The following is a 17,653-nucleotide window of genomic DNA, read 5'->3' on the forward strand; positions in this document are numbered from 1 at the left end:
ACAGTAATTGCATGGAATTGCTGATAGACCAGGCAGGATTAAGGTACAGGCAAACTAAGCATTTGCCTAGGGCCATCTCAGATGTGCAAATTCAGTAGATCCCAAGATAGATTTTTGCCCTGGTAAGTAAGCTGCTGGAATAATGAAATGTGTGTGTGTGTGTATTCAAGGGCGCACTAAACCACCATTGTCTTGTTTTCTCCACCCCCCTGTGCAGAAGAAATTGGTAAGCAGCACTTCTTACCTGCTGCTTTCTCCTCTGCAGAACCATGTGGATCCCCATTTCTGGGAAGTTTAAAATATATGTATACCACTGTTGTTGGGGGGGGGGGGACGACGACGACTCAATATACTTGTTTGCCTAGAGTTCAAAATAGTCCTGCAAGATTACAAATTTTTCCCCTTGTGAAGTATATGCATTTTAGTTCTTAAAAAAAAAAAATAACACACAAAAGGAGGAGGGGCATGGAAGGAAGGAAGTGGAACAAAACAAGGGGCATAAAGGGACTGGAAATAATTGCCAAAGAAGAGAAGACAAGGTAGTAAAGATAAAGGACACAAATGAAAATACATTTATTAGATAAGAAATTATATATTAAAAACAATTAAATCCACACAAGAAGACATCAAGTAACTCATTACTGAATTTAGGGGTTCTTCATCCGACACCTGAGAGGTACTTAAGACACAGCTGGAAAACACCAGCTTAGTGCAGGGGCCCTATGGAACCTATGACAGATTCCTGAGGAAGGGTGTGACCAGAAGAAGCACTGTGAAAATGCAATTCAAAAGGATCAGACAATGAGAGCTCTCATCCTATCAGAAACCTGCCCAGACTGGAGGCTGCCATCACCAGATGCTCCTATCAGAGGAAAACAACCTTGGAGCAAGTCCAGTGAGCAGTAAGTTGATCTGGTCATCCTGTGTGACTATCTGATCCTTAGATCATGCTATCCTCAGTATGTCATCACATTAGAACAAACAGTATGTGGCATCACAATCACTGCATCTAAACAATGGTACACTGCAATAACTCAGATTTCTCTGCACATGATATAACAAGTGTCTATAGACACAGCTGCCAGGTGGAGGTGTGACCTTTGATTTTCCTTCTCATTTTTTTACCCTAACAAAACCAGCCAAAATCATCAGAAAGTCCATTCATGCCCCCTCTTTGAAAAGCTGCGGGATAGTAACAGATCAAGTGAATGCAACATCCACAAATAAAGATGTCTTTGCAGGCACATAGTTTGTTCCTCAGATGCATATTGCGAGTTAATGGTTACAACTGTTCACTTCTGAAATAGAGATTTCCTGTGATTTTTAATACTTCTGTCTCTTGTTAGTCAGCAAGACAGCATCACATCCTTCTCTGCTGGTTAAGCTGCTTCTTCTGGGTTGATGATTTCTCTTGTCTGAATTTTTTTTATAGCAGCACTAGAAACCAAGACAAGCTTCCCCTAATAAGTAATCAGTCTGCCTGTGCTTAGACTGTGCACTCTTACTCCAGTACAGCTCGTGAATTGACGAGCAATGACAGGTGCCTTTGAATCCTCCTCCAGAAAAAGCCTGCTCCTCCTAACCCGGCAGAGCAATTCTTCTGAAATTAACAGGGAGGCCGAGACTGGCAACGGTAATATTACACCTGGTTTCACTAATGCCCATTGCTTATTCCTGGTGCTAGAAGGTGCTCTCGAGCAGACAGTGGCAGCCACAGCCCGTGGGGCAGACCTCCTGTGTGCAGAACCATTCCATCATGTGGCTGGTGTGGCCCCCGTGCCCACAGGTCAGACAGAAGTTAGAGGAGCCCCTCACTGCCACATGGCAGATGGCACACTGGAAGGTGAAACCTTTGCAAATAGCACACTGAGTACCACGGACTTCACTTCGACAATGGGTGCAGTACACACCAAATTCTGCAAAAGGAACAAAGAAAAAGAAAGATGGGTTATATGTCTGTAGTGAGCAAAAGCAATGAGACTCAATTTGTTTTCTCTATACTTCTCAAACAAACATAGCAATATATAGAGCAGAAGGGTAGGCTAGAGGTTCAGAATTGCTCTCTGCATCTTCTTGATCCCGATGTGCCAAGGCATAAGGGATCCTACATCATCCCAGATGGTAGGAACCTTAGCAAGATTATAGTGCAGCATTATTCATATAGCCATTTCTACAAATTTACTGTGTTTTCTGGTTAAATATGTCATCTACCTACACAGAGAGGTGATCCAACTAAAGACTATAGGATTGTCCAATGCACTAAGAAATGTGGTTCCCCTGTTTATTTTATGCTGTATGGTTTCTCTCCTTACCTCAAAGGTTTAAAATTATTTGATATACGCCAATAAAATGACATCTAAACAGTTCACAGTAAAATTAATAAAAGGAAAGGGGGTATAAATGCGATAAGGAAGGTTACAATAAATCAAATTAATGGCATTAGAAGAGAAGGTCAATATCGGGGATAAAGAAGAATACCTAAGTCACAAAAGGAAGGGAGGAAGTGAAGCAGCAGACATGGACCCCTTCATCAGGGAATTAAAACTTAGGTATGAGAGGCCTGCAATAATGGGGCCTTTTCAGTAGCAACACTAACCAATTCCTCTGTGAGGCTCTGGAGGACATGAGACAAACTTTAAAACTTCGGCTCTTTTTTCCCGCAGCCCCCAACGATATAGGATTTCACCATAGCATTTCTTGAAGTCATCAAATTGCTGAATATTGGCAGGATCCAGTAGTCTGTGGAAGTAAATACCAAGAAACACCATGGAATTTATACATTTTAGGGTTCTAAATGTGTGAGTTCTTTCCTTTTCCAAATTACTATGTTTCTTACCAACCCTCCATATTTGAGACATTGCTCTATAGTCTCCCAACTATATAGCTTAGTTTCTTACCTATAACAGGAGTTCTCTTTAGATAGCAGGGGAATGCAGCCACACTTCTTGGTGACATCATCCAACATTTTCTATATGCTGCAGTTCATCCCAGACTAAATTTTAAAAAATAATCTATTTTAACTTGTTTAGGTGTGCATCAGGATTCTTGCTCTGTATAGTAGAGGAGTGTGGTAGCTGTGTTAGTCCACTCTTAAGGTTATCAAGAAATGTATTAAGTTATGTCCAATAAAAAAGGTATCATCTTATTTTCTTTTCCATGTTTTATTTTGTTTGATTTCTATTGCTCTGTATAGTAAGCTGCACTTCTCCTCAGTCTGCTCCATAGCTATGTAGAAAGATGAAGAATGCCAGTTTTGCAAGGGGAGAGGAGGATAGGTAAGCGTGGCTGTATTTCCTTGCTGTCTATGGAGTACAGACAGTCATGCTTTGTGAAGGTATGGACAGAGATCCAAAGTTGCTTCTTTGCAAATGTCAATGAGCAGTGTGGCTCTAAGGCTGGCTATTGAAATCGTTGTTGCTCTAGGAGGAGTATCTGAGCCTATTTGAAGGTAGCAGAAATTATGCAATCAGCAACCCAGGCAGAGAAAGTGGGTTTCACGGCAGGGAAATGTAGGTTGTTTGGATTGAATGTAAAACATTTGAGAAGAGTGTTGCATGTTGTTGGTCCCTCAGAGGTCACAGAAGTACTTGCTTACAATTTGAGATGTGTGATGTTTCTTCTGCAGAGGTTGCACATAGACCAGGAAAAAAAAAACAATCACAGAAGTATTATAGATCATTGATGTGGAAATCTGAAATTACTATGGGTACAAATTTAGGATGGATGTGCAGAGACTTTCTCTTACACTGTTTTTTTCTTTACTAAGACCTGGAGTTGATGAGGAAAAAATTGGAACAGAAACCTTTTCCTTGTTTAGTGGAGGAGACCTCTTCAATTTTAAGTTCCAATACCAAGATGGATGCATAGTGAGAGACATGTTGCATGGGAGACTCAGGTCCTGACTGGGTGGGTAATGTGTGAAGTTCAGTCTGTATACCTTGGCCACATTGCTGAGCGCCTACTCATCTGATGTGATAGTTTCACAGGCCTCCATGAAGTGAAGGAGTCTGCCTCCAACTGGGTGGTTGTCAAAGGACAGGTTAAGTTTGAGAGTATCAGAAGTTGAGGCTGTGGGCTAATGTAGACACAAGGTCTCTTTTTCTCCACATGGTTGTGTAGGATGGAACTGTGGGCTTTGCCTAGCATCTTCTCAGACAGAACTGTTGAAAACATTGCTGAGAATGTACTTTTCTAGAGGCAGATTGCATAGATTTTCTGTATAGAAACAATTGCTCTGCTAGTTGGGAAGAGCGCTCATGAAAGTTGTCCTTAATCTGTGAAACTGTGTCTTTGATCCTATCTCTGAAGACACCATCTCCAAGACAGGGTACATCGGTAAGGAGTTCATACAGGTTTTCCCAAAGTCCTGAGGCTTTGAACAGGCCATGCCGTGAGCGCTAATGGTTACCACTGCTTTTCTGGAGACACTATCATAGGCATCATATGTAGATCAAATAAGGTTATATACTGCTTCTTACAGATCCTCAAGGAGTAAAGAAAAATGTTCAGAGGCTTCAATAAGACTCCTCCAGCTGACGAAGAAGCATATGTTGATAATGGAGTATTTCTAATCAGTGTGCCACAATTTTTCAGAGTAAGCAACAATTACTGGTATGTTCTTCTGCCTAACAGGTGGGGAGGAAAACTGGGAATAAGATGAATTTGCTTTCCTGACAGCTGCTTCTGATAGCTTTGACATCTGATAGTTGGATGTGGACATGTCCTGGAGCATTATGAACTTTGTATCTCAGCTTGAGTCTTCTCTTGGTAGCTGCATCAGAAGGTGATTTCTGCCAGATATTCAGCTGAATAGCCTGGAGGATTTGATGGCTTAGAGGTGCTACGATCTATTTGGAAGTGCTGCAGGTTTTGAAAATGGTTTGACAATTGCCCGTCAGTGGGAGTACCTAAGGAAGCTAGTTCCACAGCTTTCAGTATTTTTTGGGGAAAGCATGGATACGAATAGTCTGCTGGGTTTTCTTGAAGAACTGGATCTGAAAGAGGAAAGAAGGTTTCTGGATGGCAGGTGTATCACAGGGTGCAGCGTCTATATCCTCTGATTCATACAGAGGGGAATTGGGAATACGCAATACCAACCATATCGCCATGTTTGGTCCCTGTGGGATCTCCAGTGGTTCAGACAACTCTCACTTCCAGTTGGTGGTAGGAGTGATTGGAGGTGGAGGAAGGGTTGTGGTGGAACCCTGTAGTAATGCAGTGGAATTGTGCACAAATCTCTGGAGAAGTTGAAGGAAGGCACTGCTGGTCTCAACTGGTGCAAGTGGGGAAAGCATAGGTCTGTTCTTTGACCTGCCTTTTTTTGATGGGGGGCAGTTGTATCTACTGAATATGGAGGCAATATTTGCTCTTTTGAGGTAAGGGGCTCTGAGGTCGTTTCTGTTTGTTTATATAAGTATTTTGCTGACTTTGACCCCTGTAATGATCTATCACCATCTGTTTGGTGTTAGCGGTTTGGGGGTGAAAGGCAGTGCTAGTGATAATCTTATTGGTGGTGGTGAGTGCACCTGTGAAAAGTGAAGCATTGTTGACTGTGGGTACTTCCTATTTTCACTGCAGCTAGTGTGGGAATTACACTCAGTATGGCAGGAGAGTAGGCAGGCAGCAGTCTTGCTGGAAGCCTCCCCTGGTGGGTACCAGATCTGGGCCTATAGGGGGGAAAGCCTTGGCAGACATACCACAGGAGTGAGAAGCTCTTACTCCAGAACCCTTGTGAGCTGTTAAAATGTCCTTCAAAATGCCTATTCTCTTGATTTTTTTTTCTTTTGGTTCTAAGGAGAGATGAGGAAAGGTAAGGTGAACATGACAGGATAGGTGCACAATAAAAACAGACTGAGTGGGGCTTACTATAGTTAACAGGAATCCCCATGCATGCCTAAACAAGCTAACAGGTTTTCTTTTTTTCTCTTAGTGTGGGGAGAACTCCACCATACAGACAAGGTCAGATGATATCACCAAGAAATATGCCTGCACTTCTCCTGCTTGGCTCTATGGAACATTTGTCATCAAACTCTGCTCTCTGAGTAACAAGAGCAATCTCCCACCTTATTGTCCTTGGTGATGCTCCTTATGGTCTTCAGACCCTCCAACACCTGGTGTCTTTGCTCATGGTCATGATGCTACTCCTCACCCTTCACTCTCCTGGTAACATTTGTCCTTACATTCCCCTCTCTCCCACAGATAATGCTCCTTCCCACTCTTACTTTCAGGATCCTAAAATACATCACAAGGCACCTGAAAGTGTTCAAGGGGGAACCAAAGAATCAGCCGAGGAGAGCATTGGGGGGTGGGGGGGGGGGGTGGGTGGAGGTCAGGGCAGGACAGGATCACCACCAAAGGAAAAAGATTATTAGGAACACTCAGGAGGGGGAGAAAGTCTGAATTGTCGTGAGGTGGAAGAATTAGGCCTAGAACATCACTGGAGAGCAGAAATCATTGGTGAAAGGGCAAAGGAGTGGAAGTATCAATAGAAATGGTACAGATTGAGAAAATAATAAACATACGTTAAAAAAAAAAAGAAATGGTACAGATTGAGAATATGGTAGAATCATTGGGGGTTAGGCGGGAGGGAGGGAGGAAGCAAGGCAAAAGGAGATTAAATAGGAGGGTGAAGACATTATTGGTAGAAAGGTAAAGAGGAAGTGGTTTCAGAAGGGAGTAGGAGGGCTGGGAGGCATCAGAAGGAGGGAGAGAGGAATGATGGGTCAAGAAGCATCATGAGTACATGGAAGCGGAATTTTCAATTAGGAGGGAAGAGGCTAGGGTTACTTGGAATCTGCAGGGCTCAAGGAAAAGGAATGGCTTTGCAGCATCATTAAAGGCTGGAGAGCGGAGATGAGGCTTTGCAGCTTTTCCAGAAAGAGGGGGGGAGGGGTGAAATGAGTAAGCATCAGGGGTAGGAGCAAAAAAAAAAGTCTTTCTATATGTGTTCAACAATCAGATACAGGATTCAAGATTATGTTTTCAGAATCCTAAAAATCTTCTTTCACAGTTTAATGTCTGCATTAATGATTAGAAAGGAATACGCATGCCATCTATTTTGTAATTAACGCCTGAGCACTAGAAAGTGAAGAGATTTTACACAGTGGGTAATTGTGTCTGGGCATTTGATAACAAGGAGAAGAATGAAGGGAATAGGACTACCACCTTCTCAGCTCTCTGCTACATCTGCTTTTATTTATTTTATTTTAATTCATATTTATAAACTACAAATCCTAAAATAAGCTACCTATAGTGCACAAACAGAAATGAAACAATATGGACATAAAATATAGAACATAAAAAACCAGTCCCTCACTCTACAGTGTTATCCCAACTTCTCCTACTCCAATGCACAATAGAATTAAAAAGTTTTCTACCCCTTCCTAAACCTCAACAAATCCTGGTCCCCCTGTGATTCCCCCACTGCCTTCATGCTTTCTATATGTGGGGTAACGGGGGAAGGAGGAGGAAGTGAATGAGGAAGAGGAGCAGTAATTGCTTAAATGAAAGGGAAAGGGGAAACTAGGATGAGATTTGATATACTGCTTTTCTGTGGTTACAATCAAAACAGTTTACATATTATATACAGATACTTATTTTGTTAATAAGTGACTTGCCCACTGGAAGTTTACTATTTAGTTTCATCATCATCTATGGTCACATGAATTTTTAAGTGCTAAAATTGGGTCATGTTCGGTAAAAACGTGGGAAGCACTAGTCTAGTGGAACATAAGATTTATGGCCTACGAAGATCTCTGTTCAACTGTTTTAAATCTGTTACATGCCTAACCATTTACAGGGTAAATATTATAACTGCCCACATTAGCAAAAGCATGAACGTACTTTTCTCTAAGTGCGCTTTACAAAAAAAGCTAGATGCACACATTTACATCTGCTATTTAGTGCATGAAGTTTCATGAAAATTAATATGCATATACTTGAATTTTAAAAAGTATGCGTGTAAGTGTAAACTCCTTCATAACACCACCCCCAGGAACACCTCTTAACTGAAAGTAAAAGTCCTTGCATACAAGCCTCATCTACAAGTGATGCTGTGCTGGAAGTCTCAATGGAGAGTTTTTATACTCATGTCCATTATTGGTTGTATGTTCCTAATTACTTAAGGTAATGAAAATAATAATTAAAAAAAAATACTAGATAAGCATTGTTAATACATTTTTTTCAAAATTTGTTTGACCCAAAAGATAAATATTCAAAGTTGATGCAATATATTTCAAGTTTGCTTCAGTCATGGTCAATTATACATGGTCAACTTCCTTAAGGAAGAAAAGCACAAAAATGTTTATCATCTAGTAATAGGATAAACATAAATGTGTTTTGTATGCACAGCACTAACTACAAGAACATAAGAATAGCCATACCGAGTCAGACCAATAGTCCATCTAGACCAGTATCCTGTTTTCCCAGGGCAAGCAGTGGCTTCCCCATGTCTGTCTCAGTAGCAGACTATGGACTTTTCCTCCAGGAACTTGTTCAAACCTTTTTAAAATCCAGATATGCTAACCTGTTACTACACCCTGCAGCAACGAGTTTCAGAGCTTAACCATTGTTTGAGTGAAAAAAATATTTCCTCCTATTTCTTTGAGTGTCTATTTCTTTGTAATTTGTGAAAGAGTGAAGAATCGATTCACTTTTACCCGTTCTACACCATTCAAGATTTTGTAGACCTCAATCATATCTCCCCCTCATCCGTCTCTTTTCCAAGCTGAAGAGCCCTAACCTCTTTAGCCTTTCCTCATATGAGAGGAGTTCCACCCCCTTTATCATTTTGGTATCTCTTTGAACCTTTGCTAATTCATCTTAAAATGATTATATAAAAGACAAGTATTTGAAATAAAATATGCTCTTTTAAAATAAGTGACATAGTTCATTCATCACACCTTTTCCTCAATATTCCCCAGGTGACACCATGTATTTGGGCTAGAGTTAAGTTCAAGTAGTTGGTCATGAATAATGAGGAAGCACTGATCCATTTCACCTTTTGTTTTTGTCATGCTGGTCTCTCTCTCGCTCACGGGGGTCGATATAAGTTGAGTTTCCATAGCGATACTCATCAGGAGAAGATTCACACCAGGGAGAGAGATGCTCTGCGTCCCGGCCCACTGCAAGAGAATCAATAAGATAAGTTTAATACATCAGAGATTTTTTGCAAAGCATAAGTAAAAAGACAGGTAACAGATCATAAATTTCATATATTTATTTTAGATCATTTATACCCCGCTTTTTGCCACATAACGCAGCCCCAAAGCGGCTTACAATGAACTAAGGAAAAGAATTACAATGACAGTTGAAGGCAAAAGGGAAGGGAATATAAACACAAAAGTTAAGCAAATGAGCAGCAGGTAGGGAAAAGAACACAAAAAGAAAAGAAAGGAAGGAAAAATAGGACCACCTTTCTGTAGTAGAACCAAATAAGTTGGGCTCACAATCCGTTTTTGTGCCTGCGATAATGGAGGGTTCAGTGACTTGCCCAGGGTCTTAAAGAGCCATGGTGGGAATTGAACCCAGTTCCCCAGGTTTTCAGTCCACTGCACTAACGATTAGACTACTCCTCCATTCTATTCTCCCAAGCTTCCATAACAGAGGGAAAGAAAGAAGGTTGGCACTCAAAAGAAAAGACAGGAGGTGAAGAAAGGGAAGAAAAACAGAAGATAGGCAGAACAGAAAAGGAAGGAGGGTCAGTGCTTACAAAGAAAGAAAAGAAAGACATCAGAAAACAAAATGGAGCCTCAACCAAAGCTGTACCAAATATTCATATTCAAACTCTTTTGACCCCGAACAGTATATCAAATACATTATTCATATTTGGCTGAATAGTAGTAGCAGCTGACCTAGCTGATCGTTTTTCTGGTAAAATCTTGGCCTTGAGCCAAGCATTGGATCAGGGAACTTCAGTGGTCCCTGTTTTCTCATCTCCTTCTGTTCCAGATTCTGTAGATTCACACTCTCAGTTGGAAGTAGCACTTTGTTTTCACTGTACCATCCCTTTCTGACGTTGCCCAGGCTTTAAAAGTCTACTACAGCAACTCATGATCCCCCCTCTACTGTATTGAAACAATGCAGTACATTTTTCTTCACTTTATTTCTAAGATGATTCAGGATAACTTGGAGTAGGGGCATGTACCCTGTATCTGGAAGTTTGCAACGATTAGACCACATCAGAAAGATCCTCGCCTGGATAGGGATATTTTAATTATCGGCCTATAGCTCATCTTCCTTTTATTTCAAAGGTGGCTGAATGTCTGGTGGCAGATCATTTGACCTTCTTCATTGAAAATAATGCCATTCTTCACCCTAGTCAAACTGGGTTTCGCCCATATCACAGTACAGAAACAGTGCTGGTAGGTTTGGTCATTAATATTCGAGAAGTACTATATAATGACAGTCGCTCTTCTTTTATCTCTAGGTCTGTCGGTGGTTTTTGACCTGGTGGACCACATCTTATTGACCGTCTGCATAGTATAGAGATTTCTGGTTCAGTGCTGCAACAGTTTAAATCTTATCTATGTGAAAGATCTTAGTGCTTTGGGGTACAAAGTATTCTTCTGCTTTTTCTCTTCCAAGTGGAGTGCCCCACAGATCTCTGCTTGCACCTATGCTATTTAACATCTTCATGGCACCACTGGTGTATTGATTCAGTCGTTGGGATTGATCCCTTATATATATGCAGATGACACTCAAATTTTGGCCACCTTCAATGTTTGCAACACTCGGTCATTGTCTCTGTTGAATTCTCATCTTTCTAAAATCGCCCACTGACTACAAGTTAATAAGATTCAACTAAGCACGCAAAAAATGAAAGCTGTATTTTTTTTTGCAGGAATCAACAGTCTGTGAGCTCATCTTTCTTGTCTATCTGTGGTGGTCAGATTCCAGTTAGAAATGAAATTAGGGTGTTGGACGCAGTTTACTGGGCTAAATGGACCATTGATCTGACCCAGTACGGCTATTCTTATGTTCTTAGACTAGAATTAAGCAATACACCCAACAGTGGCCAATCCAGGTCACAAGTCCCTGGCAGCTCTGTCTGCCTTTAACTTAAAGGCACCCAGCCAACATTTCCCTGTTATGTTTTGTGTGTGTCCATCAAAGATACATCATGCCAAATTATTTGCTGCTGAATAACTGTCAGCTTTTCCCCATGATCTAATTTAAAAGCTGACAGTAGTAAAATGTTGTGGATTTGATATACTGCCTTTCTGTAGCACATCCAAAGTGGTCCATATACTACAAGCAGTACTTTCTCTGTCCTTAGTGGGCTCACAATCTAAGCTTTGTATCTGAGGCAATGGAGGGCCAAGTGACCCACAGAGTGTCACAAGGAGCTACAGTGGGAACCAAACCCAGCTCCCCAGGCTCCCAGCCCACCACATCAACCACTAGGTTACTCTTCAACCTTTCAGGTCTTCCTCTCCCTAAAATGTTGCTCAGTTTCTAACAAATCTAACGCCCACTTCTCTGCACCATCTTTTATTTTTGACAAATCAAACACATTATTGCTTCTGATTCTATACGAGACCATTGTTCTTCTTTATTTAATAAATGTAATTTCAGCATTTGCCATCATCCTACACGTTTGAGTGTCTGTACAACATACAGCACCTATAAGTAATGAATATAGCCACCTAAGTCATCAGTTAGAGAATAATTTTTCTAGGGCGTTGCACAACTTTTGCGCTAACAGTAGTTCATCCATTTGTGATCTGGTAATTTCTTGAGAGTTAAACAACTTATGCACCAGTGACATGCAGGCCCACCTATGCAGTGGGTGGTGGGAATCCCCAAACCCTGCCAGCTGAAAACTCCCAACACCTCTCCCTCCCGCTCACCCCTCAAAGAACAGATCCTTGCCGGCAGCAAGCAATGTGACTGACACACACCACCCGTGCCAGCCCCACAGCCCCCCCCCCCCCCCCCCCCCCCCCCGACACACTCTATGTGGAAACAGGACGTTTGCCTTTCTGGTCTCATGTATCAGTAGTAGTGAGTAAATGTTTTTTTAAAACTACTGCAGATCCGTTCATTTCAATGCCTATTAGAAAAGGGGGTCCTCCGAATATTCTGCACGCATTAGTACTCAATCAGATTATTGTAATTCTCTGTTTAGGGATCTTTGCCAAAGAAAGCTTAAGCGGCTTCAATTGGTGCAGAACACTGCCATGAAACTGCTCTTTGGGACGAGAAATATGGCATATCTCCCCCAAGCTTTGGCTACTGATTAAATTTCGCACAACATTTAAGGTATTGGTTTTGGTGCACAAAATTCTACATGTTGGTTCTCCTTTATTTCTGTCTCAGTTTTTGATTCCCTACATTTCTTCTATGTCTCTCTGGTCTGCTCAGCAATGCCAGTTGTTGGTTTCATCCTTTCACGAAGTCTCTTTGGTTACCTTTTGAAATTCAGTGTTTAGTGTGACAATCCTATGTTCTGGAACCAGCTTCCATTTTTTTTGTGTATATGAAATCTTCCTTGCCCTCTTTTTAAGAAGCTATTAAAAACGCATCTTTCTTGAGAAGCATTTGATGTAACTTTTTAACTGGATCCCATATTAGCTTATATGGCTGGCCTGTTTGGAATGGATGCGCCAGGGTCTGGAGACATGGCAGAGTAAGCAATATCTTTTCTTTATTTTTCTTTCATAATGCTGGAGTTTCTTTCAGACAGTGTATGTCCTTTGTTTCATTTTGTTTACTGTACTCTGCTGCTTTGACGGATTTCCTTACATGGTTAATCAAATGAAATAAACCTGAACCTAAATGCATTATAACATTTTTACGCAAGATTCACTGGTGTCAATGCTGAGCTGGTATGAACTTTTCTATTCACTTTGAGTTCGACCTTTGTATTGTGAATCAAACGTTCTTATATCATGCATAAACAGGGGTATTTAAGTGGCGTAATTAGGCTTGTCTATGTTATAGAAGAGTGTTATTAAACCTTACTTAAAAATGGATAAACAGAGTCCTATATAGAAGTACTATATGGTAATGGATGAAGATCTAAGCAAGCTATATGCATCATGTGCAAGGCATTGATTTCACATGGTGTAGGCTTGTCAAAAAACATCATAACTTCCATTTTAAATAATCATTTAAAGCATAAACATGCTGACAAATATGAAAGAATGCTGATAGAACATGAGATACCCAGAAGTCAACCAAGCTTAACTGATTATGTTGAAGAAAATGCAGTGGGACAGACAGACCAGTGAAATGATACCTATCGATGTTCAGCCTTTCTCCGCTATCGAAAACGAGAAATTATGTCTTATCTGATAATTGTCTTTCCTTTAGATGCAGCAGATGAATCCAGAAACTTGTGAGGTGTGTCCATCTACCAGCAGGTGGAGATAGAGAAACACTGAACTGAAGTGGTATATGGGACACCATGCTCCTAACTCAGCCAACAGTCGAATAGAAAAAGCAGAAGAAAACACCAGAAGAACACACCGCAAGAACTTTCTCCTTCCCCACAGGAACTTAGACCAAATTGATTTGAATACCTGTAAAGCAACAGCAACAACACAAACCTCTAACAATAACCCTTGAACAACAGCAAAAAGCTCTTGCAGCCTTCCATGGCAAAAAAACCCCAGCTGCCAAAAAAACCTAGCTGAAAACCAGGATTCATCTGCTGCATCTAAAGGAAAGAAAATGACCAGGTAAGACAATTTCTCATTCCTCAGCACCAGCAGCAGATGAATCCAGAGACTTATGGGATGTAGCAAAGTAGGGTGGGAACCAGAGGCCCCTGCAGAAAGAACTGCCACCCCAAAAGCCACATCTGAGCGCAGCACCACATCCAAACGATAGTGCTTTGCAAAAGTGTAAAGTGATGACCACGTCACTAGGGATGACAGCACAAATCCGTCGCCACCAGGATCAACTGCCCCAGGTGACACTGAATTTGGTGGAGCACCCTGCCAATCATGGGCCAGGGAGGAAACACAGAGAAGGAGCCTCAGAGGCCACAGCTGCTGAAGAACCTCGGGGCTTTGGCATTGAGATGAGTCACCATGAGGTCTATAACCGGCATTCTCCACTTGGATGAGATGAGAGTCGACATGGGTGGCAGCTGACACCAATGCCGCAGGTGGCACCAAGGTCGGGGACCTCACCACAGGTGAAGGGCCAGATACCGCTGCAGCAGACGGTACGGAAGGCGCAAGCACCCCCGACACCAAAGCAGACTGGCGCATTAACCCTTTCAGAAACTCTGGAAGCAGGGCCCTGATGTGCTCATCGAGAGCCGCCATCAGACAAGGCTGCGGGGTCAGTACAGGAGCCGATGGCAGAATCTGTCAAGACTCAGGAGCAGGTACTGGGCTGCTAAACGAACGCATCGGCACCTCCTGTATAGAGGGAGAGCGATACTCACAGCGCCGACGCTTCTCGAGTGCCAAATCCCTCAACGCCTCAGAGCTCCTGGCACCATGTGTCGAATGAGAACGATGACGGTGCTTCTTTGCTTTCGCTCAACGCCCCCATCGAGACTCCTCAGTACCAATGAGGAAGACGTGGAATCCTCACGTCTCCTCGGGGCCGAGTCTGATGAAGAACGGTCCCGGGGGGCCTGCATAACAGGAGGCCTTGAGTCAGGTGGAGATCCACTCGATGCCTCACTGCTCCCAGCACGAGTTGGTCGTTCCGCAGCCATTACCTTAGCTCTCGACGTCGACGTCAAAGGACCGAATTGAGCCCCAAAAAGCTTCTCTCGTTGGACTTCTCAAGACGCTTGAGTCCGTTTCTTCATGCGAAGACACAGACTACAAGCGGCCGGGCTGTGGTCGGGCCCAAAACACTGAGTACGTTTGAAGCCACTGGGTGTCTTCGATGACATGGAAGAAAAAACAGTTTCGGTGATCGTGCCCGTTAAAAGAAAAAAGGGCACGAAAAATGGAGCAAACCGACCACGCAGCCATCGAAAAACAAAGGAAACTTAAAAAGGGGCAAAAAAAAAAAAATAAAGAAAACTACGGGAGTTTTTTTTTTTAAACTATAAATTCTAATACAAATAAAAGGAAAAAGACAAAAAGACAAAAAAGTAGCAGAAAACTCTTTCCTGGGCCTGCGAGGAGTGGGGAAAAACTCAACTGCACCTCACTGTGGAGAAAAAATAACTGAGCGGGAATGCTCACGCAATGGGCGGGAAGATGGCTGCACACCAGAAGACTCTAGAAAGGTTTTTTTATATTTTGCTTGCAAAATAGCCGTCCGATTCCCGGGCCGACGCAAACGTCGACCCACATGTGAGAACAGGCAGCCTGCTTGTCCTCGGAGAATATACCTTACATAGGGCCGGGAAATGTGAGCTGTAGACACAGCGTAATACAACCTTAACACCAACAAACACAGGAGCAGCGAGTCCCTTTGACAATCAGCTCATTGGTGTCTATGACACATAGCTAGAAAATGCAAAATGGACAGCAGCACACTAGCTACATAGCAGTGAGGAGAAGCACACACCAAAATGGAGCCAGTTGATGCAGTAATAGGCTACAGGCTGTTGCCAGAGGGGGAACATAAAACTGTCAGCAGCCACAAAGTGAAGAGCAAAAACTGAGGGGGAGATGTGGCCCATCAGTGAGCAGTGAAGAAAAACTTGACATGAATGCCACAACTGAGCCATACTATAGACTGTCCTAAAACTGGAGGTTGAGGTTGAGGTTGAGGTTGTGATGCTGGAATGTTGTATGTTAGTACAGCTGAGGGAACTAGAAGGCATCTTGTTTCAGCTGGATGATATTGATGATTGTAGAAATTGGAGTAACACCATCTGACAAAATGCTGCTGCCGGCACTTCATAGATCTGAATGCTGCAGCCTCCATAGCTAGTTACTGCGTTAGCAGTGTTCTAAAACAGATTCTGCAATAGAAATGCCATGCATGTATACCAACAATAAGCTCATCCACCCATTGGAGTTGTGCCCTATAACGTGCTGCTGTATCACAGCAGGGCTCCACCAAAGAAACGTGAAGGCTGCCATAGTCTGCCCTTCGGCTGGGCACAGAGGACCGCACAAGCCCAGTGGCTGCTGCAAAAGCACAGCACAGCGAAGCTCTGAAGTCCATATAAAACAGTTGAAAGCTAAGGTGCACCAAAATTATAAGCAAACTGCAGCCCCTCTGGGACAAGTCTGCACGATAGCTATGCAAAGCTGTTGCTATTAGCCAGCCTGGAATACAGCTTAAAACAGGCTTAAAATGCTTGCAATCTGAAAATAAAGGAATAAATTATATCCAGAAGTCGGATGAGAATTGCTTTTCAGATAAATCAAATCTGGCACTGCTTTGACTAGTAGTTTGTGCTTTTTTATTTTTTGTTAAGACAAACCTCAAGGACTCCAGAGAAGGCTACAGATCAGCTAGATACAAGTAGTCTGATGAGTTAGCTAAGAACCAGCATTTATTTCTTATAAAGTTGTTCTGCAAAGACTAATGCACGGCAACAGCAAAACAGGAATGTGCCACTCCACAAACAGAGTTCAACAGAGACAAACTAAATTTATCCCTGGCGGTTGCCATACTGTAGAAAAACAAAAGGAAGGTAGATAAGAGACCCACCAAAAGTAGTAAGACACTGGGTGCTGGTTATTACAAAAACTATTTTAAAAATACAGGTTCAAAGGAACACACTTAAAGAAATAAAGTTCAAAGTAAGTATTGGGAAAGGACAAAGATAGAAACAGAACTGTAAGACTGAAAGGTGCTGAGAATGGATATGTGGAGAGTGTTGAGGATAAAGCAAATGAGTTACACAAATACTTCTCTTTGGTGTTCATGGAAGAAAATCCTGCAGAAGGACCGTGGACAGCTTCCAAGGGTATATCTGGGAATGGAATGGATAGTGCACCGTTCAGAGAATACAAACAGCTTGAAAATCTGAACATAGACAAAGCTATGGGGCAGGATGGGATACATCCCAGGATAATGAGGGAGCTCAGAGAAGTCCTGGTGGGACCTCTTAAGGATTTATTTAATATATCTTTAGAGAAGGGAGAGGTTCTGTGGGATTGGAGACAAGCTGATGTGGTCCCTTCTTCATAAAAATGGGGACAGGGAAGAAGTGGGAAAATACAGGCTGGCAAGTTTCACATCAGTGGTAAGAAAAATAATGGAGTCGCTGCTGACGGAAAAAATAATTAACTTTCTAGATGGCAACGGGCTGCAGGATCCAAGACAATCCTGCCAAATGAATCTAATTGATTTCTTTGACTGAGTGACCAAATAACCAGATAAAAGACATGCTCTAGATGTAATCTACTTGGATTTCAGCAAAGCCTTTGATTCGGTTCCTCACAGAAGACTCCTGAAAAGGCTGAACTTAGGACCCAAAATGAATACCCTTTGTTGCTTGTTGGTCAGCCAGTTTCCAATCCAGTTCACCACTTTGGGTCCACTCAGAGGAAAGGAAAGTGAGTAGTGGAGTGCCTCAGGGGTTGGTAATGGGACTGATTCTGTTTAATATATTTGTAAGAGACATTGCTGAAGGGTTAGAAGAAAAAGCTTGCCTTTTTGTGGATGACACAAAGCTAGCCAATATAGTGGATACCCTGGAGGGAGATCTCCAAAAATTAGAAGAATGGTCAAAGGTCTGGCAAAATAGAATTGTACATCATAAAGCTACTATATG

At 42.2% G+C, this 17,653-nt stretch overlaps 1 protein-coding gene across 1 annotated transcript in view; it reads right to left on the reverse strand.

Annotated features, from left to right (window-relative positions):
• Positions 1-549: 549 nt before the first annotated feature.
• WDR59 (WD repeat domain 59) overlaps positions 550-17,653 on the reverse strand; it is a 355,903-nt gene continuing 338,799 nt past the window's right edge. The window contains exons 24-26 of the mRNA XM_030203634.1: positions 8,999-9,122; positions 2,597-2,739; positions 550-1,916 (exon numbers count right to left, since the gene is read on the reverse strand). Coding sequence (XP_030059494.1) covers positions 1,681-1,916; positions 2,597-2,739; positions 8,999-9,122 — 503 coding nt within the window. The 3' untranslated portion in view covers positions 550-1,680. The remainder of the gene's footprint in view (positions 1,917-2,596; positions 2,740-8,998; positions 9,123-17,653) is intronic.

This window comes from Microcaecilia unicolor, chromosome 5 (genome assembly GCF_901765095.1).
Source record: "Microcaecilia unicolor chromosome 5, aMicUni1.1, whole genome shotgun sequence".
Lineage (NCBI taxonomy): Eukaryota > Metazoa > Chordata > Amphibia > Gymnophiona > Siphonopidae > Microcaecilia > Microcaecilia unicolor.